Source organism: Corvus moneduloides, chromosome 3 (genome assembly GCF_009650955.1).
Source record: "Corvus moneduloides isolate bCorMon1 chromosome 3, bCorMon1.pri, whole genome shotgun sequence".
NCBI classification, from domain to species: domain Eukaryota; kingdom Metazoa; phylum Chordata; class Aves; order Passeriformes; family Corvidae; genus Corvus; species Corvus moneduloides.
In genome coordinates, this window is record NC_045478.1 from 37191554 (window position 1) to 37217712 (window position 26159).

The window sequence follows — 26159 nt, forward strand, 5'->3', positions numbered from 1 at the left end:
ATCAGTTATCGTAAACAAAAGATGACAAAAGAATAACCACTTCATAAATCAGAAGAAGAAAATGAAACTGCTTGGCCATCCTTGTTGCAGAGCAGTACCATGGATGCAAAGTTCAGGTGGAAAAAAGGATGTGCAACAAACCAGCACTTGAAAGATATCTCTTCTCTTTTATTTGGGCCTCTTCTCAGATACAAATCCCAGCATTCAAGACAACAGGGTTAAGTCTTTTGGAGATGAATGGATTGGTTGAAAATTTGGAGTAATTCCAGCCAGAAGCCAGTGGTTCACATGAAATCTTTTTAGAGGTATTTCTCACTAATGTTTGAAATTCACTGCCTCTAAGCACCACTTCTGCTTTTAACATGCCTAGAGCTGGTGGTGCCCATCCTAATTTCCACCTTGTCAAATCCAACAAAGATCCTGTGATTCAGATATACCCACTTTGAGACAAGTCACCCTCAAAACTTCAGCTGCTTTGAGAAACGGAACTGAGAGAAAACAGCATGACCACAGAGATTAGCAAAGAAGAAAAGGACAGAGCAGACTTTCAATGGACAGCTGAGGAAGAGCCACACATGCACTGACTGAGAACAGAATGGCAAGTGTCATGACAACAGAACGACCATGCTGACAGCTGATTTGCAGTTCATTATGGTGCAGTTGTAAGAACAGGACATGCCAGACTCAGCCCTAAGGCCACACAGAAAAGTTGTGAGAAGGGGAAAGCCGCAGCTTTCGCAAAGCGCAAAGGTAGTTGAAATGAAGTGATTCAACTCTGAAGTGGTGAGGAAACAAAAATACCCACCACCAAATAGGTCAATCACACCTGAAGAATCCACCTTTGCTGGAGAGGCAGCGGGTAGAGGAGAGGGGGCTGCAAATGCATCCACTGCAGTAAGCATAGGATAAATAATATTTAGTATCAGCAAGGCAACAATGATAGCTAAATATTTCAAAGCTACATGGGCTCCAACAGTTAGAACCACAGATCTGGTAAATTTGGGTAAGAGTCTCCAGAACTGCAAACAGAAAATGTTATATTTCTCATACAGCAACTGAAAACCACAGTACTTTAAAGAAAACATTGCTTATGAAACATTTTCTTATGCTTAGAGGAGGATTTCCTCTCTCAACAACATCAGTTACTTACTGAACTTCAGTGTCAGCCACTTCATGATTTGCATCTTCAGCAAGTGCACATCTTGTGACCAAAGCAGCAAACCCAAAACTTAATATTTCCTAGTATTTCAGTTTAAAGGTGTAAATTGGCAGTAAGTTGATTTTTTTGTTTTATTTTTGGAAAAAAATCCAAGCCCAGGAAGTCTGTGGAATGGCCTGTGAAAACAAGCACTCACCAGATAAGAGATCACCAGTGAGAGAACTCTCAGGCACAGGAGAAGCTCCAGGTTGTGGAGATGAAAATGTATCTTCCAGAAATGAAAGAAAAAACAAGAAGTAAGTATCACTCAACTCAGTTTACACCATTGCACAGCCTCAAAGCAGCAGAGTATCAGAAGAATTCTCTCTTTACCTGTACCAAAGAGATCTATGCTAGGAGTAGCATCTGGCTTAGGCGCTGCAGGTGCATCAGGAGCAGACTCAAATAAATCTAAGGCCAAGAACACAACACATCTTTAACTCATTTTTGAAAGGCAGGACTGAAAACAGAAGTTTCCAATTTTGCACATCATATTTGAAATTAATAGGCTCTCTGGTTTGAAAGCCTAGCACACAACACGCATGCAACAATGAATTGTTCATTTGGTACTCCTGACAGATCAATCCACCAGAATCAAAGAGTTAAAAACAAAATTACCACCAAATATATCTAGAGCAGGAGGAGCGGAGGTGGTGGCGGTAGCAGAAGTGGTGGCAGTAGTGGTAGTGGCAGTAGCTGTAGTAGCAGTAGCAGCAGCAGCAACAGCAGCAGCTGGAGAAGGAGTTGTTGCAGGAACTGGAGTGGCTGCACTAGTTGTAGGGGTAACTACAGGAACAGCAGTCTCTGTTGGCTTCATAGCAAAGAGGTCCAGCTCAGGAGCAGCCTCTGCACTACCTTCGGATGGGGCAAAGGGGTCTTGTAAAAAGGAGAGGGGAAATATATGTGTATGCATACTTAGGATCAGTGAGGGAGGAAGTCAAGAACAAAGCAACTATAGGCAATGCACATACTGCAAATACACGCACGCACACGGAGGAGGTCGATCTAACATCTAGCTTACTTATCCAGACATGTTACTTAAGTTTTTCTAAAATAAAGACTGTCTGAAAGGCTGAGCAGTTCTAGTTACTAGAGGGGAGAACTTTCAAAGGCTGTTTGATGAGGCCAAAAAAACAAATATAGCAAAAGACTATCTAGGCTACTGCTTACAACTCAGCACTGACAGAACCATTCATTAGCACTACCAATAAACACAAAGTCACTGGGACTCGGAAACAGGCAGTTTTGTTAAGCATGCTCTTCAGTCTAAGGTTTGTTTTTACCAATTGCAAACACTACAAAATTTTCAGGAAAACACACTGCCATGTAGTTTAAACAAAAAAGAAAAAACAAAACAGCAAAACAAGAGACTATCTAATGACATAAAACCCACCATTTCCTGAGCATGCATCAAGAGCTGCTGCTACAGGGGTTGGGGTAGCTGGTGCTGCTGCCCCTTCAGCTGCTGCAGGGGCTTCCCCAGGAGAAGCTGCAAAGGCATCTTGGGTGCAATTTAAGAACAGAAATTAAAAAAAAAAAGAATAAAGAGAAGAAAAATATAATAAAAGAACCAAGTTAAATTGCATAGGTAGATCCCCTTATACAACATGAATTACTCCAAAGCAAGACAAGTCATGCAGCGCAAAACGCTTTGTCTCTCCCCCAACCCCACACAAGCAGGTTCTAGACAGGGTTTGCAGATGGAGCTTCTTGGGTTGCCCACAATAAGCACAGTGAGTGTAAAAGAAGGCATTATTCTCATTGTATAAGGGTTCAGAGCAGCATGCTCATGTACTACCCAAAATTAACTAATTAACAAAATTAAAACTTAAGAGCAGATGTTAACAACTTGCATGCTCAAAGCCTGTATTACATGTGACTAATCTGCAACTGTGAGTTTACTTGCATAGTGCTTTGCACTGTTATGAGTAACAATCCAATTACTCTGGCAGATATATGTATCTACCATTTCTAGTCTTTGAGCCAAGTCAGTCATGCAACATCTGAAAAATTGAACTTACTTGTTTCTTAACAGTATTCCAACTGGATCTTTCTGAAGCCATAACCTGATGTATAGGTTATATTTACTCAGCTTGCTTCAAACAGATCAAGATTGTTCATCTTAACTGACGGCTGGCCAGCCATAGCCTGTCTGTCCTTTCAGGATCACTTCTAGGCCAACCAGTCAAGTCAGGGAAAACAACTAGTTTGGGGTTTTGGAATGACTTGCTCATGAGGTTTCTTTGAATGTTTTTTTTGTCTGCCACTTGCTTTTTGCCTGTTTTTTTCTTTTTGTCTGCCAGTTCCTAAGTGGCATGCTTACATTTCAAGCTATGAACAGCATTATTCCTAGGCTTAAACCAGCATTTGTGCTCTTAATTCTATGAAGTAGCCCTAATGGACAGTGCCATTTGGACTATCCTCATAGGCAAGCATATTCTTCATAAAAAAAAACCTGCACCATGAGGATTAAATACTTCAAGATGCTTGTAAAGGACATTTTTCTACTGCTACAAAAGTTAGCAAGTTTAAAAAAATCTGTTAGAGAATACTGCAATTGCACTGTCAAATTAGCACAGGAAAAAGCTTAACATGCTTTAACTTGAATGTCAATTTTAAAATGAAAACAACAATTTTAAAAACAAAGTCGTGCCAGGTAATCTAAAAAGCTCAAAAGAACATGCATCGAAACTTCAACAGAAGAGAAGAAAGCCCACGAGTCTTCTACAATAGAATTAAAATGAGTTAGTAGCAAAAAAGGCCTGCTAATAAGCCATTTCAAATATAATTCTATTTTTCAAGTAACAGGGTTGTTCAACAACAAAACTGGATGGCAGTTGTCCAAGTAAAAACATCAGAACATCCCAGTGTTGTATGTATACCAGACACTGGCGTGCACCACAGGGAAGGAATTCAGCACTGAACTGAAGAGTTTTGCATCATCCTGCTCGAGAAGATGTTTTGTGTAACGCCATGTGCGTTCAGTTTTGCTCTACAGGGCCAGCTTTCAGATGAAGGGGCAGCGTGGGCTCTTTTGAAAAAACGTATTTGTGCCCACACAAGCTTGTAGGCCAACAGCACAGACATTGGTCAACCCCACTTATAATTATTTCTCAGAATGAAAGGATAGACTCCAGATGACATCTAAGGCAGAAAATCAGAATGCATAGAGCTAGTCATTAGTTCTATGTTGGGATCACTTCAGCCTCAGAGTGACACCTATTCCTGTCCAGATGTAGGCTATTGAAGTTCCACATGTAACAGTCATAGATATTCAGGTGGGCACAAGTTCCTTCCAGCCCACAGATGCAAGGAAACAGATAGTTTGGCACCAGCTTTATTATTTACTGACAGTTCTGAGTAAGGTTCTTGCCAAGTGTTGTAATTTTTTATAGCATCAGACTTGGGTTAAATGGCAGCTGGGATAAACACCTAACTTCATACTGGAATCTAAATGAAAAATGTCATAGTAAGAACTCTTAATACTAGTTACTCTGAGAAGTTCAAGAAACCTACATGAACATAGCAACAAACCAACCTGAACAGGTGACCCTACAACCCGCAGTTTAAACCAAGGGTTTGCCATTGGGTTTTTCTTAAGTTAGCACTTATTCTTTTCAAAAAGCTCTGCTGCTCCTGCCCAGTTGCTCTCTGCTAAAATCCAGCATAACATGCAAAAATGGATACAATTAAATCTGCATATTTTACTATTAAAAAAAGGGACAGTTTATTTTCTTTTTTGTTCCTCCATATTGGTGTAGTAACCCTACATTTGCACATTCAGCAATGCAAGAGATTTTCTCCCTTTAAAGCTGTTACTGTATTCATTACATTTTTGCATCTCCTGTTTCAAAAGCGAATTCAGCTTTTGACTTCTAGAATCAAGTAACATATGGTCCTCACTTGAATTTCTTGACATCCTGAAAACTTAAAGGGATGTTGCTGAAACCTTTGCAAGTTCACACTGCATGGAACATCTACCAGGAGTGACAGGTATGTATTATGTACTGCACTACACTTGAATTCATAAATATAGCTCTTACTGAAATAATGTGCAAACAAGGGCTTTTCAAAGTTGTTAAATACTGAAGCAGTGCTTCCCTACATCTTGTCTGCAGACAAAGTGTTCCTGCAGAGTGATCTCTTTCATTTCATAATTTCAGGCTTCATTTGATGCCACAGCATCAATACATGACAAATTTACTCACAGAGATGATACCACTGACTTATAATCATCAATGTATTATGCAACAGGTGAAACAATCCTGTGGAAGTCACAAGTAGAGGAAAGATCATTGAACTAAAGTGCACACAAGAAACTGTTTCCAGAGTTTTCTCCCTCTTCATTACTTTTTGATATAGAAAACCTGACCTGAGTTAAAAAGAATTATTTCACTATGCTCAGAGCTAGGAAATAATAGTAATTATGCAAAGTGTCTGTTGTTTGTTTGGGTTTTTTTAACTATGTGCTAGCTTGCTATACCAGCATGTGCCAGCACAAGGTACATTCATTAGCCCTTTACTGCCAAAAGTCACTTTGCCTGTAGTTTCTTTACAGGGAAGACCATAGTTCTGTCCACTTACAATTCAAGTCATCTTAATGCCTCATAACTGGCATTTGCACAGTGTCTGCCATGACTTGTTACTTGCACTGATTACAGAGTAATCCCACAACAAAATGTAACTCAAGAGCACACTACACATGTACAAAAATACCGTGCCCAAATTCTATTACTGAGTGTCATATCAAGGTATTTTGCCTTTCTTCTACCTTTGCATTTCTCCCCTCTCAGGAATGATTCCAGCTGCACTTTGAAAACAGCCTCCTCTTGCCTATCTTTGAAACACAGTAAGGAGTTCCTCAAGTTGGCCCAGGTAACTGAAAGCTTGTCTATTAATCAGATTGAGTTCTTTAAAAAAGCTGTGCTAGATCAATCCTGCATTTCTCATCTGCTTTCCAATACCATATTAGCAATGAAGACATAATGCAGAGCTTATCTCTCCAAGACAAAGCCCAGTCCTAGGCAGCATGCAGGCTCTTATCAGCTGAAGTGTCAGCCATACAGTGCAGTCAACAGTTATTCCAAAGCCTCCTCTGCTGCTTCTTCCTTCAGCTTGGCTACCTCCTTCCTGCAGCTGTCAGCTTCTTTCCCTACACAGACACTCCCTGAAGACTTTCTCCTGAGATCACTGCTCCTGTACCTTCTCCTACCACACCTTACCACAAGAAATCGTGTGAAGCACTGGCAAGCTGCAAGAAGTTAAGGTGGCCTTGAAGACTGTATCTCCAGCAGACCTCAAAGGTGAAATACCTACTTAATAGGATTAAGTGTAAGCATGTCTAGCATCACAAAAACTAGAGAGTAGCAGTGTCTGCCCCAAAACTACCTCTTCTTGCACAGTCTTAAGGTAACAAAGGATATTAGTATATGATGCTAGAATACAATTACAGCACAGCCTTCAGGGAAAAAAAAAAAAAACAACAAAGAAAGAAACAAAAAACCTCAAACCATGAGCAGAGAGATGGAAGTTCAATGTAGATTCATGGATCTTAAAAGGGTCTTGAAGTTTTTTTGAAAAGTGGGTGTCTTGAAGGCACTGCAAAAGTATCTTTACTGCTGAGTGTGTTTAGAGATTTCTCTTCTTGAGAACCAGAGGTTTTCTGCTATCATAAATAACAGAACCTTGCTTCATTCTGAAGTGTTCCAGGGGAAAAAAAAAAATCAGTATGCATCTAATATATACTCCACTGGAGATTTATAGCATTTGAGAGACAAAATACATTCTCTTTAAAGGAAGAGATCAAGTCACAGAAGTCTGCATACCACAAAAGTGAAATTCTTTCCCCACTGAAGGGTGAAGCTCCACTTCTTAACATGTGTCACTAAGTTATCTAATGATCAGTTAAATCACTAGAAACTAAACACATCCAGGTCTTTGCCTGACAAGCCTGGAGGCAGGCATGTGATTTGGCAGCAGCTGTTTTTCCAGGCACAGAGTAGTGGAAAAGGTAGAAAAGAAGATTGCATCTTGTTGCTGTGGTACTGGAACAATAAGCACAGATAGGTGTTTTTCTAATCCTGTTTCAAGTTCACAGTGATTTCTATCCATTTAACTATTGTTTCATTTTTCAAAAAGTCCTATACCTATTACTAAATTAATTACTAAATTACTAAATTGATAATGCAATTTGAAGGCGTGGTATCCAAGACTGGCTCGACCTCAGTGCTTACATTACCAGAAGTTTCACACTCTATGCATCTGCAGGGTTGTTAATGAGCACAGGCCCTGGCTTCTGCAACAGGCTCCTGAGAGCAACCAACATCAGACTCTCTCTCGCTCCTAGTGGCATCCAGAACCTTGCCCATGACAATTTGAAGCTACTTCTAAACTGGCTGATCTTGTGGCACTTGGAATATTATCAATCTTTGTAAAAGGAGGGGTAGGTAGCATGTAGGAGCTGTATTCCTTTCTTACAGCTTTTCAGCACTTTAATGGGGGATATTTTGGTGCTGTCTGTTGAAGCCAGTCCTAAACAACCTTCTAACTGGGAACTTTCAGTCTTTAGAAAACACCTTTGCAGTCAAGCTGTTTATATATGAGACCTCTCCGGCACTCCTGTCAGTAGAAGTGATAGATAAACAAACCCCACAGAGAAGATACTGGAATTCAGTCTTGATAGCAAATAAGTTATTACTTATTCCTGACATCCCCCTGTCATACTGGAAGTATGCATGAGAGAAGAGAAAACTAGAAAAACAGAGTGGTCAGGTGATTTTAAACATGTTAACAGTTTGTAAACGAGAAGACTTCTCCATTACTGGGCTAGTATATTGTTCAAAAGAAATGTAATTTTTGGCATGCTGTTGGGAAGCCTCCTGCTCCACAAGAGTAACAAGAAAACTGACAACATACAGTGGGAAATGTATTCTTACTCAAATGGATAGCAGATAACATTAGAAATTGAATGAGCAGGACTAAACACTAAGAATATGTTTCCTTTTTTCCTTTACATATTATTATTTGCATAGGTGGCATTTAGTACAAATTCATCAGCACTTCAATTTACTGCAAATATTTGTGAAATAAAACCCAGATTCAAGACTGCTGAAGTACAGTAATTTCAGCTGGCTCTATACTCGATTTACAGGAGATACCCAAAAGAAACACAACACAGCCCAAGCATGACAAGTAACAAAGGGGCAGGACACTGTCACATCCATCCTCTTCAACTATGAGAGCACAGCTGCTTTTCCTAGAAATTGTAGTACAGTGCATATTTATTGAATAATGTGGAAAAAAATTCCTGCTTACTCCCATGTGGACCTGAGAACTACTGTTCTTAGCTGTTCAATCATATGGTAACTCAGTCTTAAGGTTTACAGTTTCCCATATATTTTTCCATATATATGCAGAGTCTATTAGCTAAAAGCACAGCAAACAGAGGTAGTTGGGCAGTTTATATTTCCTGTTCCATCTAGCACCCAACACACAGGCACTTCTGATACAGCTGGTTAAACCAGAGGCCTTGCTACACAGCTGAGCTCAGTATTGCTTCAACTGCATCATGAACTGGTGTAGAGGACTACAGCAACCCAACTAACCTCCAAAGAGATCCACTTCAGCAGTGGCAGCAGTGACAGTGGTAGTTGTAGCGGCAGCAGCCGTAGTAGTTGTAGTATCAGTGGTTGGAGCAGTAGTTGCAGTAGGCTCTGAGGCAAATGGATCTGAAATCTGTGGCTCAGAGGTAACACCGGAAAGTGCAGCCAGATTATCTATATGCAACCATGTAATGAAGATCAAACAGGAAAAGTAAGGGGAAAGGCAGAGACCACAATCACTCAGCTCCAGAAAGCTGGAGCTTTTAGTAAGGAGTCTTCACATATAAAGGTCTTAGAAATCAAAAATATTACTCACCCTCTCCCAAGAGGTCTAGTGATTGTCCATTAAAATGACAGCAGAATAAAAAAACAGAGCAATTAGCAGAACTGCCAGATTGAAAATGTTCTTTAGCCAAATGTTCATTCTAAATTACATGTCTAGGTTATGTCTACAAACATAATTTCTACACTTGCTTTTCTAACATTCAAGAAGTTATTCTGACATGACAAAGCTCAATCTGTTTAACAACTCTTCAAAACAGAACCAGTACATGCCTAGAACCCTTCACAGAACAGGCACTAAAGCAAGGGTACCTTAGCAGTGAGCAGCTTGCAAATACAGTGTTAAGTTACTTCAGGATATGATACATGGCATCCCTAGTCCCGAAATATATTCCGAGAGACAAACAGGTGGTGGTTCTTGGACTTGGGACAACTGTTAAGTGCTAAATAAATAAATAAATAAATAAGTAGAGCAGCTCCTCTTTGAAAGCTTTTTCTGCATTTATGATAGAGCAAACATGCTCTGCAGAAACAACTAACTCTGTTAACACTTGCTATAAGGAGTATGAATGTTGACAGCATAAGCATAAGCAGACTGGCTCTGCTCCAGCTTTGGTTCCTTAGTCAACTGTTTCTGGAAGCCAATGAAGCATCTCTAATGACAGACTTTCCTACAATTTGATGTCCTCTGAGATCAGCCAGATTGAGCTCAAACACAGAAGTTTTGCCTACATAAAAATCAACTACAAGATATAAAAACATGTGAAAACTAATGAGTCTGTCCTATTAAATTTTTATTCTGTAGTTAGGATAGTCTGAGTTCAACAACTATTTGTTTACTAACCAGTAGCTCATTGCTGCTCCTAGATTCATTGCACACATAACAGGGTCATGGGTTCATCTGATCCACACTGAACAGCAAGCAGAGTCCTGATGCTTGACTGTGGGTCAGCACTTGGAAGCAAAATGATTTGAGCAGGCATAGCCCTATCTTCACAAATTTGTCTTTATTTTACAACACTTGTAAAAGTGGCAGGAAAACCCTGCATTTAGGTTCTTTACAATGTTCATAATTAGTTCCTCGGGCAAGCTCTACTTGAGACTGACTGCACAACTGAACTAAGTCAAAACACCATTCTGAAAGAGCAGAACAGTACATTAAAAATGCAGCACTCTGGTATCCCATTACTGCACACCTGGTGGATGTCTCACAGGTAGACTTGAGATAAACAACTGTTGGCAAACTTTTAAGTTCTATTAGCTTAGTATTCAATGCCTTCTTAGTATTCAGTTATGTTATAGAACTTGATACAGTGGAATTACAATTATCCAGCACCGCAATCTACGCTTAGTCTTAATATGGGAATGATTAAAACCAGTGGGGTTTTGTATAGTAATATTAAAGGAACAATATTGTTAGCAAATCCATGTTCTAAGGCACACAGTAAGGTAGTTCAGAGCAGAAATTCAAGTCAATTTGCTTTTACATCCAAGAGTCAAACCTCACAAAGATGCAGACTTCGACCTACTGTCTTTTTTGTAATACTATAGTCTACTCTGCCTGCCAAATACCTATCTCTTCTTTTAGTATGCTGCAGGCAGCATATTACCCTATCTTGATAGAAGTGTAGATTTTCACGTTATACTTCATTTGCTAGATATTGTGCATTTAGAAATACAGTAGGTATACAACAAAATACACAGTGTACTGTACATACCCATATAAAGTCCACTATACTGAATATACAGCCAAAACACATAGAATCAACACTGCCAGTGAGACTGAGAAAAGCAGAATTATTTATTGTTGACATGTATTGATGCTGCACCATGAAGTATTTGATGTTCACATTTTCCTGGCTATTCTGAACTGCAGCACTTCTTCCAGCTTCCTCCCTCTACTACTATTTTCTCATGAGTTTCCACATTAACTTGCTGTAGCCCAGAAGAATAAGCAGCTCAAGTGGCAGGGAGGCATGGTTACACATCCTCCCAAAAGTCCTGGGTGGAAGGAAGGTCATCTTGTCCAGCCTCCTGCTCAGAACAACAGTGCTCCCAACACCAGATTAGGTCAGTCATGGCTCTGACTAGTCAGGTCTTGAACAATCTCCAGGAATGGAGAGTTCACTAGCTCACATCATGGATCTGCCTCAGTATTGCCCTACCCTCCCAGTGAAATATTTTTATTCTTTCAGAGAGGTAAAAAAAAAAAAAAAAAAAAAGGCAAGCAAGATTCCAGGGCAGTAACAGGTCATCATACCTGGACTACCGCCAGCAGTAAAGCAGCAGACAAAGCTGAAGCTTACTAAGTTACCAAAATGCTATTCTGAAAGATAAGTACTCTTGATGAGGGTAGTGACAATTCTGGCCACAGGAAAATAGTTAGCTGTCCTTTTCTGTCATGGAGCAAGACTAGGTGCATTACTAATCAATTTTAAAGTTTTAGTAATTCAGAGGAATAAAAAAACCTAAGTTCCAAACTATGGGTGTTTTGTCCAAAAAAGAAAAAAAGCAAACCAAATCAGCCTGCAATTTCCATGCAAAGCAGTACTTTAAATATTACTGGCTATTTATTTATACTTCTATTATTGCAGGAATGAGCAACTGCTTAAAAAATTAGCTCTTTCATGCTCTTTCAAACATCTCAAAAGCTTGTATTTCAGTGCTTGGCAATGATAAAGTAAGACAAATAGGACACAATCAAAATACTGCAGAATAATTAGTCCCAGGCATCTTAGAATAGATGACTCTTCGGTCTTGCTTTCTGGGTAAGATTACCTCTCTGTTAATAAAATTGACATTTGCTGGGGAAAAAAAAGAAATTAATTCAACAGATTAAACTGGAATATGCAATACAATGTCTACATGGCAGCCCTAGCTATCCTCTCATAATGAAGTGGCTGAAGTACAATGTCATCTGTAATGAACTACAACTAAGAACGGAAGCAGGGACTGCAGAAGCCACCAGTACCCAGTATGAGCACTGACAGCAGAGTCAGCATGACTCAGTGTTGCATTCCTGCTGGCAGAGGGCTGATGAGTTCATTAAGCTGCCACACAGGATCTCCTAAGATTACCCCACAATGGGTTTACAACTGTGCAAATTAAATCACATTTACTGGCCTAATTCCTTGTCTTAACAGGACAGGAGAGAACACTGCCTACATTTACTGTGGTCCTCCAGATCACCAGCTGCTAGTGCTGCCTGGAACAACAGGGTCAGATTTCAAGAGAGCTGGTTAGCTATTCCTGTTTGAAAGCAGTTAGCCCTCTAGCTCTATTTCCATATTATTATTCTAAGTACACAAGGAAGATACTTTATTAAAATATGTTACAGCTTCTCAGAGGTAATCACACTTGCAGCAGAACTAAGTTGCAACCATTTGCTTTACATGCATTTTTGTTTCAAAAGCTATTTTTGTTCCTCCTCCTATTGATCTGTGGGCTTTGCTCTAAGAACAGAAGAGCTGGTTTCTGCCCCCACCTTGCCAATAGGCACATAAGCAGTTCTGGTTCTTCTGTTTTGAAGTGCCTACCCTACCTGCTCACCTTCATCCATCCCTTCCTGCTCACTTTTAGTCACATTTAGCTGGCTCCCCCAGCTTTGCAGTCAGGCCCTTATAAGCAGATTATACTATTATGCATATGCCTGGAAAGAAAAAGTAGCCTTGTGCTGCAAAGGGATGCCTGACTGTCAGGTCAGCAGAAGCCTGGGAGTGAGTTGGGAACATCCTGCGCTAGCAGAGGAAGAGGCAGACTTCAGCTCAGCCAGGCAAGAAGATGGAGACTGCAAGAAGAGATGCTGATAGTGAGGTTTCTCTACCTCCCCATGAAGTGCCTCCAGCAGCAGCAGCAGCAGCAGCACCCACAGGAGCAGGTGCTGGAGCTGCCTGCCCAGTACCAGCAAAATCTGGCTGAAGATCCAAAAGATCGCTGGATGGTTTGGAAGAGCTGCCAAGAAAAGGAAGAGAGACATTAAATACTGGAGGAATTTGCCATTTCAATCAATTTTTTTTAAAAAGTCATGACTGGGTTATAGGAATTAACCTTAGTTTGGATGAAACAGAGACATTTTTTTCAGGCCTTAGGGTTAGAGAAGTCGCCGTAAGTACCTCTAGTGTAGTGAGTCCCAAGAATACATTACAACGCAGGATGGGAGCCTTAACTTACTTCCATTTCCTGATAATGACCTTGCAACAGACTACAAGATGTACAGTTATTTTAAAAAAACCCAAATAACCAAATTAAAAAAAACCCAACCCAAACCCAACTAACCAAACCAAAAGAAACCCCACCACAACACCCAAACCAGAAAATGCAAAATCCCAGGTGGTCCCTAAAAACAGAGAAAATAACTGCTGTGACTGACACCAGCACCATTCTACTTCCCTATTACATCATGCCATGTCAGAAAGCAAGAAACCTGCATCTCCAGGCTATAAACAGGCTGCAGGTAGAAGAGAACTGGCAAAATTTCTGTGGGTTAAGGCAGTCAGGTCTTAGGAAACCAGACCTTGTTCATCTAGAACATTTAAATAACAAACAATAGAAGCTCTTTCTTCAGTGAAGTTCTTCACCTGACACTTAAATTAGTTACATCTTACAGACTTTTGGGTCAATCTTAGAGTTTTTATGCCTCTGGAGTTCAATCACCTGCTCTTTACAATGAGCAAGAGTGCTTTGTTCTGGTTTTGAATTGAAAGCAAGGTTCAGATTTTCTCACAGGTAAAATGTTTATTTTTTTTATTTTAACCTTCAGAAGTTCATTACCTTTGTGCTTCATTAACTGATTTGAAAAGCAGGAAAAGAGAATATTAATTCAGCAGTTTTAGAAAGAGATTCCTGAAGGTCAGCAAAGACTACTTGGGATTTGCACATTACTTCAGTCTTTCAATTAGAAGTTTCTGTACAGTATTTTTGGTTTTCGGTTTTTGGGTTTTGTAAGGGTTTTTTTGTGTTAAGAGTTTATTTGTGATCTATACTGGTAGAATAATGTAGATCATTGAAAACTGATGTACACTACTGGTAAAAGAAGCAAAGCCTTTCAGCCTCCTGTTGTATGACTTTGGAACCCACACCAAGCTCAGTAACTGAAATACACTTTTTAACTTACCTGACTGGAGCAGCTGTAGATGAAGTTGCAAAAAGATCAACTGGAGGAGATGTATCAATAGTTTTTGCTGGAGTAGAACTAGGAGATGTAACAGTTGTGGCTGGAGAAGACTGGAGAAATATTTTAAATATACATTCAATATCCCAACATTTCTTCACAACCAACTCATGCACAGATGCACATACTTTAAAAACCCAATTTTGACATCAGGCCTTTTTATCGTGAGCTGTTTTCTCCTCTGAAAGAATTTAAGGAAGACTGGGCTAAGTTTTCAGATGGTTGTAGAGCTGAGAAACCCCAGGGTGACTCCAAAGATGGAAAAAAATTTCTACAAGATTTATTCTAAAGGGGTTGTTTCTATAACTGTCAGACTCTTCATGTTGTCTATGGAATTAAATAGTTGTTTGCCCTCAACAGCACCTTAGTAGTCTAACCACAGAAACGGTGAGAGAAGAGAAATGGTTAGAAACTAGTTAAAAGTGTGTTTGTAAATCTTCGGAAGAGCGCTTAAAGAGCCATCAACAGCACTCAAGGTTAAGTCCTTGGGAAGATACAAAAGACAGCTCAGCCTATGACTTTGCTTCATCAGCTCCTCCAATTCTGGATAAAGATACTTCAAGTATGGCAAGGACAGCCACCCAGGAGAGTATATCGCAATTCCTCTGTGAACTTGAAGACTCAAGTTACCTGGTAGAGCGTCTATTTAATTCTAAAAGGTACTATAAGCTTTGGTACAGCATCTCTCATGCTAGAGAGAGCCTTTTCCTAAAAACTGAAAACAAGTCCTAATTTTAGTACTGTTTGCCATTCTGACCACTTCTAAGAAGGAAAAAGAATGGCAAAGGTGAAGAGATTTTCTTCTGAGTTCTTCTACTGCCATCTCATCATCATAACTCTAGCAGACGGGTGTAAGCTTTCTAGACTCTCCTCAAAGCTTTAGTGAAGTTTGAGATTATAAGGGTCCCAATCCCTCATGTGCACCAAGGAAGATGTGGTTAAAGTTTTAAGAACACTTTCTGAGCCACCATGTAGTTCTCACCAACTGCTCTCGTATTAAACAGGGGAGTTGGAGGGGGTATTTTTTGCTTGGTTTTGTTGTGGTTTTTTGTAAAGGGCTTTTCAGAAAGAAATTTAAGAACTTTCTCTAGAATCAGACACTGACCCCCCTGCCTTAGATTCAGAAGATTTCATTGAGTTTTTCCTGCACAACGCCCATTATGAGACACAGCTATAGCACCTGGCAATGCTCCAGGGATACCAGGAGATACTATTACTAACACCATAAAGCTCATTAGTTTATCTGACACTCAAACCAAGGCATCTTCACTGGCAACCCTTGCTTTAAATTAAGGTCAGCAGTCTCACTAATAAAGGTCATTTCTGAAACTAAATATATTGGACGAAAATTTTCCTCCTTTCTTCCTGGCTTTTCACATGAACATGGTTTTAAAAGAGTCAGAACTTCCTCCTAAAAAGCTGCAGAGCAGAGGGAGTGAAGGAGTAAAATATTTGGAGGAGAAATACCCTGGAGCAAGTTTCTCAGTGACATGAGAATTAAGGTGGAGTGAAAGCAAGAAAAAAAAAAAAAAAAAGGAAACTGAGATAAAAATATGTGTATCTTTTATGCTTTCACAAGGAGCAATCATCACACCCAGGTAAAGTTCCTTAGCATCCTGATGGTACAAGCACTGCAGCCCTTCAGATCAGTGACATGCTCTTACAGGGCCATTATTTATAAAGCCATTAAAAGATGCAATTTTGTCAATTAGGTGGCAAAGTCTAAAAAGTAGATTAAGAGATGGAAGTTTAACTCTTTATGCCCTTACAATGTTCTAAACCATATCACCTGAAAAAGAATTATCTAGTATAGCAGCTGGCAGTATTTACCTTGCTCAGAGGAGAAGGAGCCCCAGATCTAGAAAAAAAAAGGGGATTTTCAGATAAGTATAGTTTAGGTAATCAAAACTCCTGCAAAAAGACCAAAACCTAATCATGAAAGCTTTCTGAAGACCTCTTCAATTGCATGCCCTTTACGTTTCTCAAACTTCCATGTGCCACTTTAGACAAGGAATGCAAATTTTACTTCAAATCTTAAATTAATCTATTAAGCTAACTAGCATCAGAGGATTATTCTGCCTTTTAAATAAGCTCTACTAAATGGAGGAAAGGCAGAGATGCATGCAAGTATCTTGCTTCAGTGCCTACAGGACCCGGTAGGAAAGAGTTACATGGGCAAGGTGTCACCATATTAGAAAACCATGCAACAGCATCAGAACACCACCAATACTGAAGCAGTTATCTAACATAAGTCTTCTGAGGATGTATCAGCAAATTTTCAAAGTCTGCTTTCTTTTAAAGAAAGTCAGAGTTACTTGAAAATAACTGCATTTAAAAGTATGAAAACAGTGAGTTGGAAAGTTCAAGCTGAAAGTTCTCCCACATGCACTAAAATCACACTAACAGTAACTGACAGAGCCTTAATCATAACTTAAAATGCACGTCAGTGCATCTGTTTGCTTTCATTATGAGGTATGAAAATACTGCTACATATTTTTAGAGCTACTTTGATCTAAGAGATGAAAGGAGGAATTGAAGATAAAGCTGCACCAGTATTGAACTAGCATCCATCCCATAAGTTACTTGTATTGGGTAAGTCCTAGGAGCTGTAGAACAGATTACAAGATTTGCAGATCTTCTAATCACAGAAATGACAAAAAAATAACTTAATGACTATATACAAAAGCAAAGAACAGTTGAGCTCAGTTCAAAGAAAATATCTAAGTGCTCAAGAAAATCTTTGAAAAATACACATAACCATGCCAGTAAGCAAGTGATATGTAAAGGTATGTACTTACCCTTCACTAAATTGCAAGGAAAGCAACAGTAAAAGAGAAAACAGAGGTTTAACTTAATCCTTCCTAGATTTAGCCATGGCAAGTATCTAGCAAGAAGATGCAAAACCATTAGAAAAGAAATAGATTTTGATGATAAAAGCCTTAGCAGCATGCAAACCCCCAGTTCCTTCAAGTTTTCCTGAAGTAATTTTACTTAATTTTGGAAAGTGTCTAGTTGTTCTGTGTGTTTCCCCCACTACCAGTAATTAAAGAAAAGGTTGCCATTAAGATGACTTTTTAAAGGGAAAGAAAAGCCTTGTCTTACTTATTTTCCAGCTAAGTGACAGAAGGAGGTTGGTGGAGGCAAACCTAAACATGAATTAATCTCACCCTGTCACTCCTATGCCTAGATACATGGTACAACATATATACCTACTTGTTGCCAGGTTTTTTTCCTTCCAGTGAGTTTAGATGTTGCTCAAGGGTCTCCATGAGACTGCTGGGAGCCTTGAAAGTGAAAAGAAAGATACACACCTCAATGTATTGCAGTGATCTAACCATACTTTGAAATCCAGCACCAACTTCCCTGAAGCCCACTGTGTGTGCTCATTCAGTTACTTTACTTACATCAGTGTGGAAATAGTGCATTTCCATGCTAGAAGTATTCAGGCAAAGCCAGTTTTAAAAAGATGTTACTGCATCCAAATTTGCAGAGGGAAAACGTCTACCTCTACTATGCAGCACCTGAAGCCTAAATCCAGGATGTGCTGCTCATCATGCTTTAAAATCAGTGTTAAACACTGACAACAGCACAGGCATCCACAGGGTTAATGTCAAGATTCACAGGTTCAAGGTCACACTTTCAGTTTTGCTTGTGGTCAGACCCCCAACACCTCTTTCATGACCAGAGGGTTAGAAAGCATTTGCAGTCTAAATGAAACAAAGTTCTTTCCAATGCCCCCAGAAGGAGCTACCTTTAGCTCAAGACCCCCAACATCACAAAACCTTATAGCTGTTCTTAGCAAAATGGTACCCTGACACAGGTTACTGTGCAGCTAGATCAAAATGCAGAAAGATTACTATTTTAGACATCTATAAAAAACTAAGCTTTTTCAGGCCTCCCCGATTTTAGGTTTTATTTTAAGCAACTTTTTTGTGGTCAGCAGCCAATACCCACAGGCACTTGCTGTTACAATGGCAGACAGAAAAAGTAGTTGTAAATGCACACTGGGCTTAGCTATTCCAGTATAAAAATAGAGTCTGGATAAGTAGACTCCTAGAAGATCTACAAGCAGAGAAGAAACCCTTGAGAGATACAGTAGCATATAATAATTGAATATTTCATCAGCGTTACAAGTTCATCAGTTCATCAGTCTCTAAACAGGGAATTCTCTTTATCAGTCTCTTTCAGATCAACCACAATTCCTGACAGCAATATCTATGATGTTCTTCATAAATAACATCTTTAATTTCAGGGCAGACATAATTATCAAACAAGTCAGTTTGTGATGCTTGAAAACAGACTACTCACTGCTCCTATACTGAAAAACAAGCAGACTGGCTGCATCAGGTATTTCAGGATGCATAGCACCTGCTAGTACCAGTGCACAGCTCAGTGTGCATGCAGTGTCTGCATATTGATTTTAGCATTAAAACCAGTAACTTAACACATCCAGAAATTTAAAACGCTCAAAATAATCTTAAATGACATATTGAGTTTAAATACGTCCTACGTACACAAGCAGCGAAGAGACATCTTGACCTTGCTGCTTTTACAGGCATATTTATTAACTTTCAATTCATTTGGGCATAATAAGAATTGGTTAAACATGAGTGACCTAGTTATAAGAATTCTCCAGCAGAAAATGAAAGAAGAACGGTAAAACAAACTAAAAAAATCCAGACGGATTCAGGCTTTTACATATTCAAAAAGGCTATATTGTAAGATACAAGTTGTGTGACTTTAACATGTAAGTAAAAGCTATGTTTAAAAAAAAAAATTTTAAAAAAGGATTGCATGATTTACTGTTACCAGTTACTTCTAGACACTTTAGATAGCTTTCCAATATACTAGTCAAAGGTTTCTTAAAAACCAGCAAGGTAATACAAAACTTATCTATCAAACAGAACTCAGAGAAGAAGCTTCAGAAAATTTCTACCCAGATGCACCAATTTGGAAAGGAAATACTATCTAGTACCCAATTTGCAACACTGAACATTGCTTAATGCCTTCTAGATGCTGTTTTAACATTAGATAATCTATCAGTCAGCCTTGTGCTGGAACCTTAGATATGGGTTCCCTACTAGCTACTAGGGGCAAAACTGTCATACTTTAAGAAATGCTAGTAAATAAAAATGAACCAAGATTTTTTTCTGCAAATATGCCTTCTCAGTCTCCAAAACTTTGTAGCCAAACTATGAAGTCCAAAGAAGACAATTACCAACTGGGATTACACTACTGGGACCACTTGTCTGGATTTACAGAGTATGTGCACACAGAGTTTCAACACAGCCAACTTCTGCAGAATACCGACTATTGCCAGGGCTTGCTATAGAAATTTAGGTATACCATTGATACTATGCAGAATTATGTACTAATTATTAACTGAAATTCAGTTTTATTATTCACCTTTTATTTATTTCTCTCTGAAGTATGCTGCTGAGGTCTTATGCATAAGCTATACAGCATGTTTCAGGCTAGCCTTAGCAAGTGAGTGCCAAGCAGCCTTTGGGAGAACACAGCTGTGACAGACTACCTGAGCAGAGACTGAAGTGGTCAGGAAGTTGGATGAGATTATCACAGTAGATCCCTTCCTTCCAAAAGAACCATTGTATTTTAAAGTGTTGGCTCACGGGGTGGAAGGGACCATCCGGCAGCCGTAACTAAGGTGCTGCTGAGCAAGTGCGGCACTGACTGATGATGCAGAACAGGCTGGCACAACACAAGCAGCAGCAGATACAAATGCCACAGAAATTTATAAAGCATATTTCATTAACTGGGTTTAAGGTGATCTCTTCTGGTTTAAGGACTCAGTTCATCACTGACCGGACTGTGTTAAAAAAGAGCCCCTGAGGTACAGAATTAGGGGAACATACTGTGGCAGCTGTTTCAGGATTAGGTCTGGTATTGCACATGCTGCTTTTCTCTGCTGAAGGAGTGGCCAGACTTTATAGGCCCATTGTATATGAAATCCACAAAGATTATAACTCTCCACCTTCTCATAATATCTCACTTTCAGAATTTTTAAGTGGCATTCAACTAAGAGAAACACTATTCTGATGCTGATTTAAACCAGGCTTTCAAGAGGCTATCGAAAACTGCATGAACAAAAACTATATGAACAGTTGGGGTTTGCAGCTGCTCAGTAGTTTGGGTTGCTCTTCTGTTCCAGTTTTACTGGCATCAAAACTGCCACAGGTGAACTCTTCAGCACGGACCTCTTCCTCTAAGTAAATATCCTCTTCACATCAAACACAAAGCCAGGGACCCAGGCCAATTTGCAAGTGATACTTAAAATGGACCAGCAGCTACAGCATGTTAGGTGGCATGCCTTCACCAACATTTGCATTCCTGGTGTGCTTTCCTAATTACAGAACTTTCATTTATTACACAAATCCAAAAAGACTGCAAGAAAAGCTTACCTGTGTAAGATCAGGTATATCACCTTTGTCAATCCCAACTTGCTGTGGAGATAAAAGATTAAAGGTAAAACCTAAGTGCATTATTCCACTGCAGCAGGCATTAATTTTCTTCAAGCTATAATGCACTCTGTCTTTAGAAAAATACTACAAAGTTAGAAAGCAGATGTCTATCTTTCCAGCAGCTACCTTCCATAACCTGCAGCAGGTTTTTGGTTTTTTTCCCCACAAATTAAAAATCCATTTAAAATAAAAGGATAACAACATGGAGCAGGATTTCCCACATGTGAAATTCATACTCTATACTGAAATACACTGGTCATATACCATTGTCTCAGAGGACAGGAAGTTAAGTCTAAGTCTGCAATCTTCTATTAATTGCCCTGTTGCTTCACTATGGTTCTTCAGAGTGACTGCTAGTTCAGCTTTTGCAGCAGAGCAGCAAGCTCCTGTGCACCTTGTAATCCTGAAGCAGAGTCACTATAACCCCTGTCCAGAAAAGCTGACCTATGTCCCTAAAGTACTTTACTCCCTCAAGTTCAATATTCATATCTGACATTACAAGTCATTAGGGAGTCTATTAGGCTTCTCCACAGACAAGTGAATTAGCAAAGAAACAAACTTTTTATTAAGCTCATTACTGCTGTCCGTTATAATGAAGTATGAAACGTGGAAAATGTGCACCCTGTGCCAAAGAGCCAACTACCACAAATGAGAACCCAGCAAAGGAGTTAATTAACCATGTAATATTCCTATTATCCACATAAGAGGATGATAACAAGGAACAAAACCAGGAAAATCTCACATTACAGTTAACCTAATGTTGGCTGCAAAAACTAAAAAAACAGATTTTAAAAATCTGCATGTTTTTATTCCCAATTGCTGTATCTTCCTCTAATATTCAAACCTGTCCTAGAAGTATGCATTTATTACAGCATTTCTCAGAAATACTGGTACATTTGAAGTCATGTCATCTATTAATCTAACCAGGAAAGTTGAGTTTGGCTGCACCACAGAGCCATGTAGAAGTCTTAAGCAGGGCTTAACTACAGGACCTGAACAAGCAGATCCAAGATCCAGATCCGTTTATACGCACTGAGACAGATGCTTAACAAGTGCAATTAATACTTTACATTGGTGCTAAAAAAAAAAAAATCACCAAGTACTTAAGTGCCAGACTCCAGAAGACTGAAAGCCACTTACCTCTGCAACTTTAAGAAACTCTGATACCCTGGTCATTCGAGTTAGAAATCGTTTGTAGATTTCAAGAGCATCTTTACATTGCCCCTTTTTCATTTCAAAAAATTTCTCTAAAGAAATAATGCAGTAAATTTCAGTTAGAATGTCTCACATATGGTCTTACATCTGCAACTCTAGTCTTCAGAAGAATCACCTTTCAAGAATATGACACTACATTAACATTTACTGCTTGGACATTAATCTAGTGGCATCCCTCTTGCCTACTATAATTTAGAAGCTGGGCTTGCTGAGCTGCTAAAGAATTATATAGACCATCAAATTGAACCCCAACTAGCCACAGCATTGTGTGTGATGTCAACCACTTTTTTAAAGACTAGAAAGTAAGCAGATGAAGTAGGTACCCAACTTAGAGTTCAAAATAATTAAGGATACTTAAACATATATTAATATATGTCCTCTCCAAATTGTCTTCACTCAAAAGAACTGCACTTTTTCACTGAAGTAGCTCTCTAAGGTCCATCTGTGTCCATTATTAAACACAGCTGCCACATATTTCAACCTGAACTTAAGCTTTAAGCAGCAGTAGACAGTGAAATTTCAATTGAATTTTTATGCCCAACCCATTGTGTTATGCTGGTGATCACACCAGGCTGCCTGAGCTTCAGAACATGCTCATAGCCTCCTTTACACTTTGTAGGCTGAGGGTAGGTAGGGTTCTGGAGGGGATCCAATTTTGGAAGTCATGCTTTCAGGCAGATCAGGAATGTTATTCAGGAGTGTATTACTTCATACAAGGCTACCACATAACATTATCACTCTCTACAACTACCTGAAAGGAAGTTATAGCCAGGTGAGGGTTGGTGTCTTCTCCCAGGCAACCAGCAACAGGACAAGAGGACAGAGTCATAAACTGTGTCAGGGAAAGTTTAGGTTGGGCATTAAGAAGAATTTCTTCACAGGAAGGGCGATTAGACATTGGAATGGGCCGCCCAAGGAGGTGATGGAGTCACTGTCCCTGGAGGTGTTTAAGGAAAAACTGGATATGGCACTCAGTGCCATGGTCTAGGTAATAAGGTGGTGTTTGGTCACAAGTTGGACTCAATGATCTCAAAGGTCTTTTCAAACCTAATTGATTCTGTGATATATAACAGAAGAATGTGGGCATCTTAAAAATGCAAAAGCGTCTAACCTTGCGGGACATATTATGCATGCTCACACAGCACAGTACACTTCTTTAAGCACAGAGAGTCAGTGTCTTTAAAGTAAGCATCTACACACTTTTAAGGGCATGTGATGATCCAGCCTCAGATGAACAATAATGTAAGAGGGTGCAGCTTAAAATTTTCTCTAAAATCAGACTAGAACAGTCAAGATAAATGTAGCTTTAATGGAAGTTAAGTAAAAAAACTGAAGCAGACCTGAAACTGATTCTTCACTCGCTTATGGTATGTGAGATACAAGCCAGGTTACTTACCTAGTAAGTTAATAACCCCATCATTGTAGCAAGCAAAAAGTTTGATGAGATCTTTAAACAGAAGCATGAATGCAGCATTTATGACACCATTTGTCAGTTCATTTGGATGAACCTACAAATAAAATACCAGTTATTTACAAAACAAGCATCAAATGCAATCAAACATTTCAGCTTACACCAGGTATTTGGTGCTGTCACAGACAGAACCAAGCACTGAAGTTTTCATGCTAAGACACTAAACAAAAGCTTTCGTTAGCAGATCAAGGACTGCTTTCCTCATCACTCCAAAACAATCCTCTACAGGAGAGGAGTATCCACAGCAACATCTTAGTCTTGTCTCCTTCACTTATCACGAAGAAGAGGAAGGCAGAGATGCTATTAATGGTTTTAATGAAATGGACAAAAGATGTCAGTTTACAGCAGAGCTTAACAAAAACTTAATATTCTATGAGATAATGTATTTGGATTAATGATGTCAAGATCCTTTCTCACATCAACTTAGGAAAGAAATATGTGCTCATTTATTAAAAGGTCTTTCTTTTCTTAAAAATATCTCCTGAGAGCACTATCACAATTCCTATGCCATTTAAGGAATGGAAAGCACATTGTGAGACATGTACTTCTAAGCCTTTCCTCTGAGAGCTGGAGTAGGCTCTGCCTTCCACCTCAAAGTGTATCTCGCTGCCCACCAACAGAAGAAGCAATTCCTTCAAAAACCTCTTTGAAATGTCACACTGTGCCTCCCACAACAAATGATTTCTGTTTTTATCCTTAGGTCAAATAAACAATCCCATCAGCATTCATGACATGATAAATATATTGCATACACTTATTTATAAGAACAGCCTAGACGAAACTTTAGCCAATTTAGTTCACAGCTGAAAACAAGATGAAGATTTTGAGGAAGTCAAACAGTGTTCATGTGGTATTGTAATGGGCTTTTCCCTCCCCCCAAAAGAAGCTGGTTGCCAAAGACAGAAAAGAGAGTTTTCAGTCTCCTTGTTTTGTCCATTTCTTCCCCCTCACTGATGCAGAAGATGAAACTCCAAGTTCCCTCTCTACAAAACCAAAAGTGCAATCTTTACATTTCATACATATGGGCAAGGGGCATTCTTTGGCCACAATACCTCAGTGGGACACTGAAAAGGGGATTTTTTTGGCCCTCCATAAGGGATGATGAGTAAAGCATTACCTACAAGGTGAAATGTGCTCATTATAATGAATCATTTATAAGTAACTGCCCAGTGTTAATGCTAGGTCAGCTTCAATACATACATCAAATTCAAGTAGTGCATCAATTTGTTCCTGTAATATTGGCATACTCTTCAGCAGCTTTTCAGGAGCCATTGTTCTCATTACACCTTCCGCTCTGCAAGAGGGAATACAGATTAGAAACCATGCTGTTTCCTCTCTCCCTTCCCCAAAACTGATCTGTTGTCTAAAATTTATGCTTGAAGCACCTATAACTCATTTTAAACCATTTCAAAAGCACAGTCTGATTCTCCTTCTTCTCATGTCATCATGAGAGCATACTTCATCCAGCCACCCTTTCTGACAGCAGGTGAGGAAAGGTTTTGTGTTAGAGTAATGAACACAAGAGATTGATCTCTTTATGGAAAGATGACACTGGGAGCTTAAATTACTAACTAGAAATACTACCACAGAAGTACTTAGACTGATACACTTTGTGCACAAATTTTATTATGAGTAACTAATGACAACTCATTGCTGACCCGTCCATGGATGTGTAGCATTTCTTAAGAGTCATCCATAGTCTCATAGCAGTCTTCAAGCATGGTCATTTTTACCTCTGATTATGACAAACCTGCAAAACCATGGTTATGTATTGCCCTGTTCTGGCTGCAGACAGGTGTACATATGCAGACTGGAAATGCATACATACTCTTACTTATTTTATGCTATACTCTGAGGCAGCACCTTGTTCTGAGCACCAGAAATAACAGGCATAGAAAGCCTTTCCAGGAATTTACAGAAAGACAGGAACAGTAGGACCCCCAGCAGCCCAAACTTACCTTTATTTAACATCAAGTGTGCAAGAGCAAACTCATATGATCCCCACTAAGGGAATGGCATCCACCTACACAGCAAAGCTGCCACAGTAGGCCTTACACTTTCTGGCTGTTTGAGAAGCAGGAGAGAGCAGCCTGGTACTGATGCCTGCATCAACAGGTCAGAATCCCAAGCTGCAGAACACACCAGAACTGCCAGAAGGATCCTGTATGCAACTCATGATTAGCAGGAGCATCTTTAATATGCAGTCAATTAAGCTGCACCTTCAGTGGGTGTTAAGCCACTTGCTGTGTCATCTGTGCTTCAAGAGACAATCTAGAGCCCGTAAAGTCCCAGCTAGCAGAGTCAGAGACCAGAAAAATGTTCTCATAAATACCAACATACTACTCTGGGCTGGGTTAACCTTTTTTTTTTTTTTTTTTTTTTTTTTTGACACAGTTCTTGTGGGAAATAAAGCAAGCAGTTTGCAATGTTATTTTGTTCAGTTTGTAACTGTTTCCTCTGTTGCCTGCTAAGAACTTCAGGTGTTCACTTCAGGCTTTGTTTGCAATCAGCCACCTTTCTTAGGGCAAGTGTCTGGAGAGTAATGAAACATCCTAAACATAGTTTTAGAGTGTTTCCTTCTCCAAATCCTAAACACAGCCTCACTGCTGCAAAATTTAATTAGGGTCAGATTTAAAGCTAGCACTAAAAGCTCCCAGTTTGGCAAGGCACCTACTTCCATATTTGCCTTACCACCCAGTATTTCCTATCCTCTTTGGGCAATTTTTAACCAATTACAAGTACT

General features: G+C 39.4%; 1 protein-coding gene across 24 annotated transcripts in view; it reads right to left on the bottom strand.

Annotated features, from left to right (window-relative positions):
- The window catches only part of SNAP91 (synaptosome associated protein 91), a 64400-nt gene that overhangs the window by 15577 nt on the left and 22664 nt on the right, over positions 1-26159 (bottom strand). For 8 of the 24 annotated variants that reach the window (XM_032104936.1, XM_032104935.1, XM_032104937.1 and 5 more), the window contains 16 exons: positions 24617-24710; positions 23342-23453; positions 21871-21977; positions 20671-20712; positions 17465-17535; positions 17050-17055; positions 16082-16109; positions 14195-14304; positions 12905-13032; positions 9116-9130; positions 8803-8973; positions 2592-2699; positions 1817-2074; positions 1532-1609; positions 1356-1427; positions 806-889 (listed from right to left, as the gene is read on the bottom strand). In XM_032104936.1, the coding sequence (XP_031960827.1) occupies positions 806-889; positions 1356-1427; positions 1532-1609; positions 1817-2074; positions 2592-2699; positions 8803-8973; positions 9116-9130; positions 12905-13032; positions 14195-14304; positions 16082-16109; positions 17050-17055; positions 17465-17535; positions 20671-20712; positions 21871-21977; positions 23342-23453; positions 24617-24710 (1484 nt within the window). The remainder of the gene's footprint in view (positions 1-805; positions 890-1355; positions 1428-1531; positions 1610-1816; positions 2075-2591; positions 2700-8802; positions 8974-9115; positions 9131-12904; positions 13033-14194; positions 14305-16081; positions 16110-17049; positions 17056-17464; positions 17536-20670; positions 20713-21870; positions 21978-23341; positions 23454-24616; positions 24711-26159) is intronic. The other 16 variants (XM_032104950.1, XM_032104949.1, XM_032104948.1 and 13 more) reach the window with 7 other exon arrangements.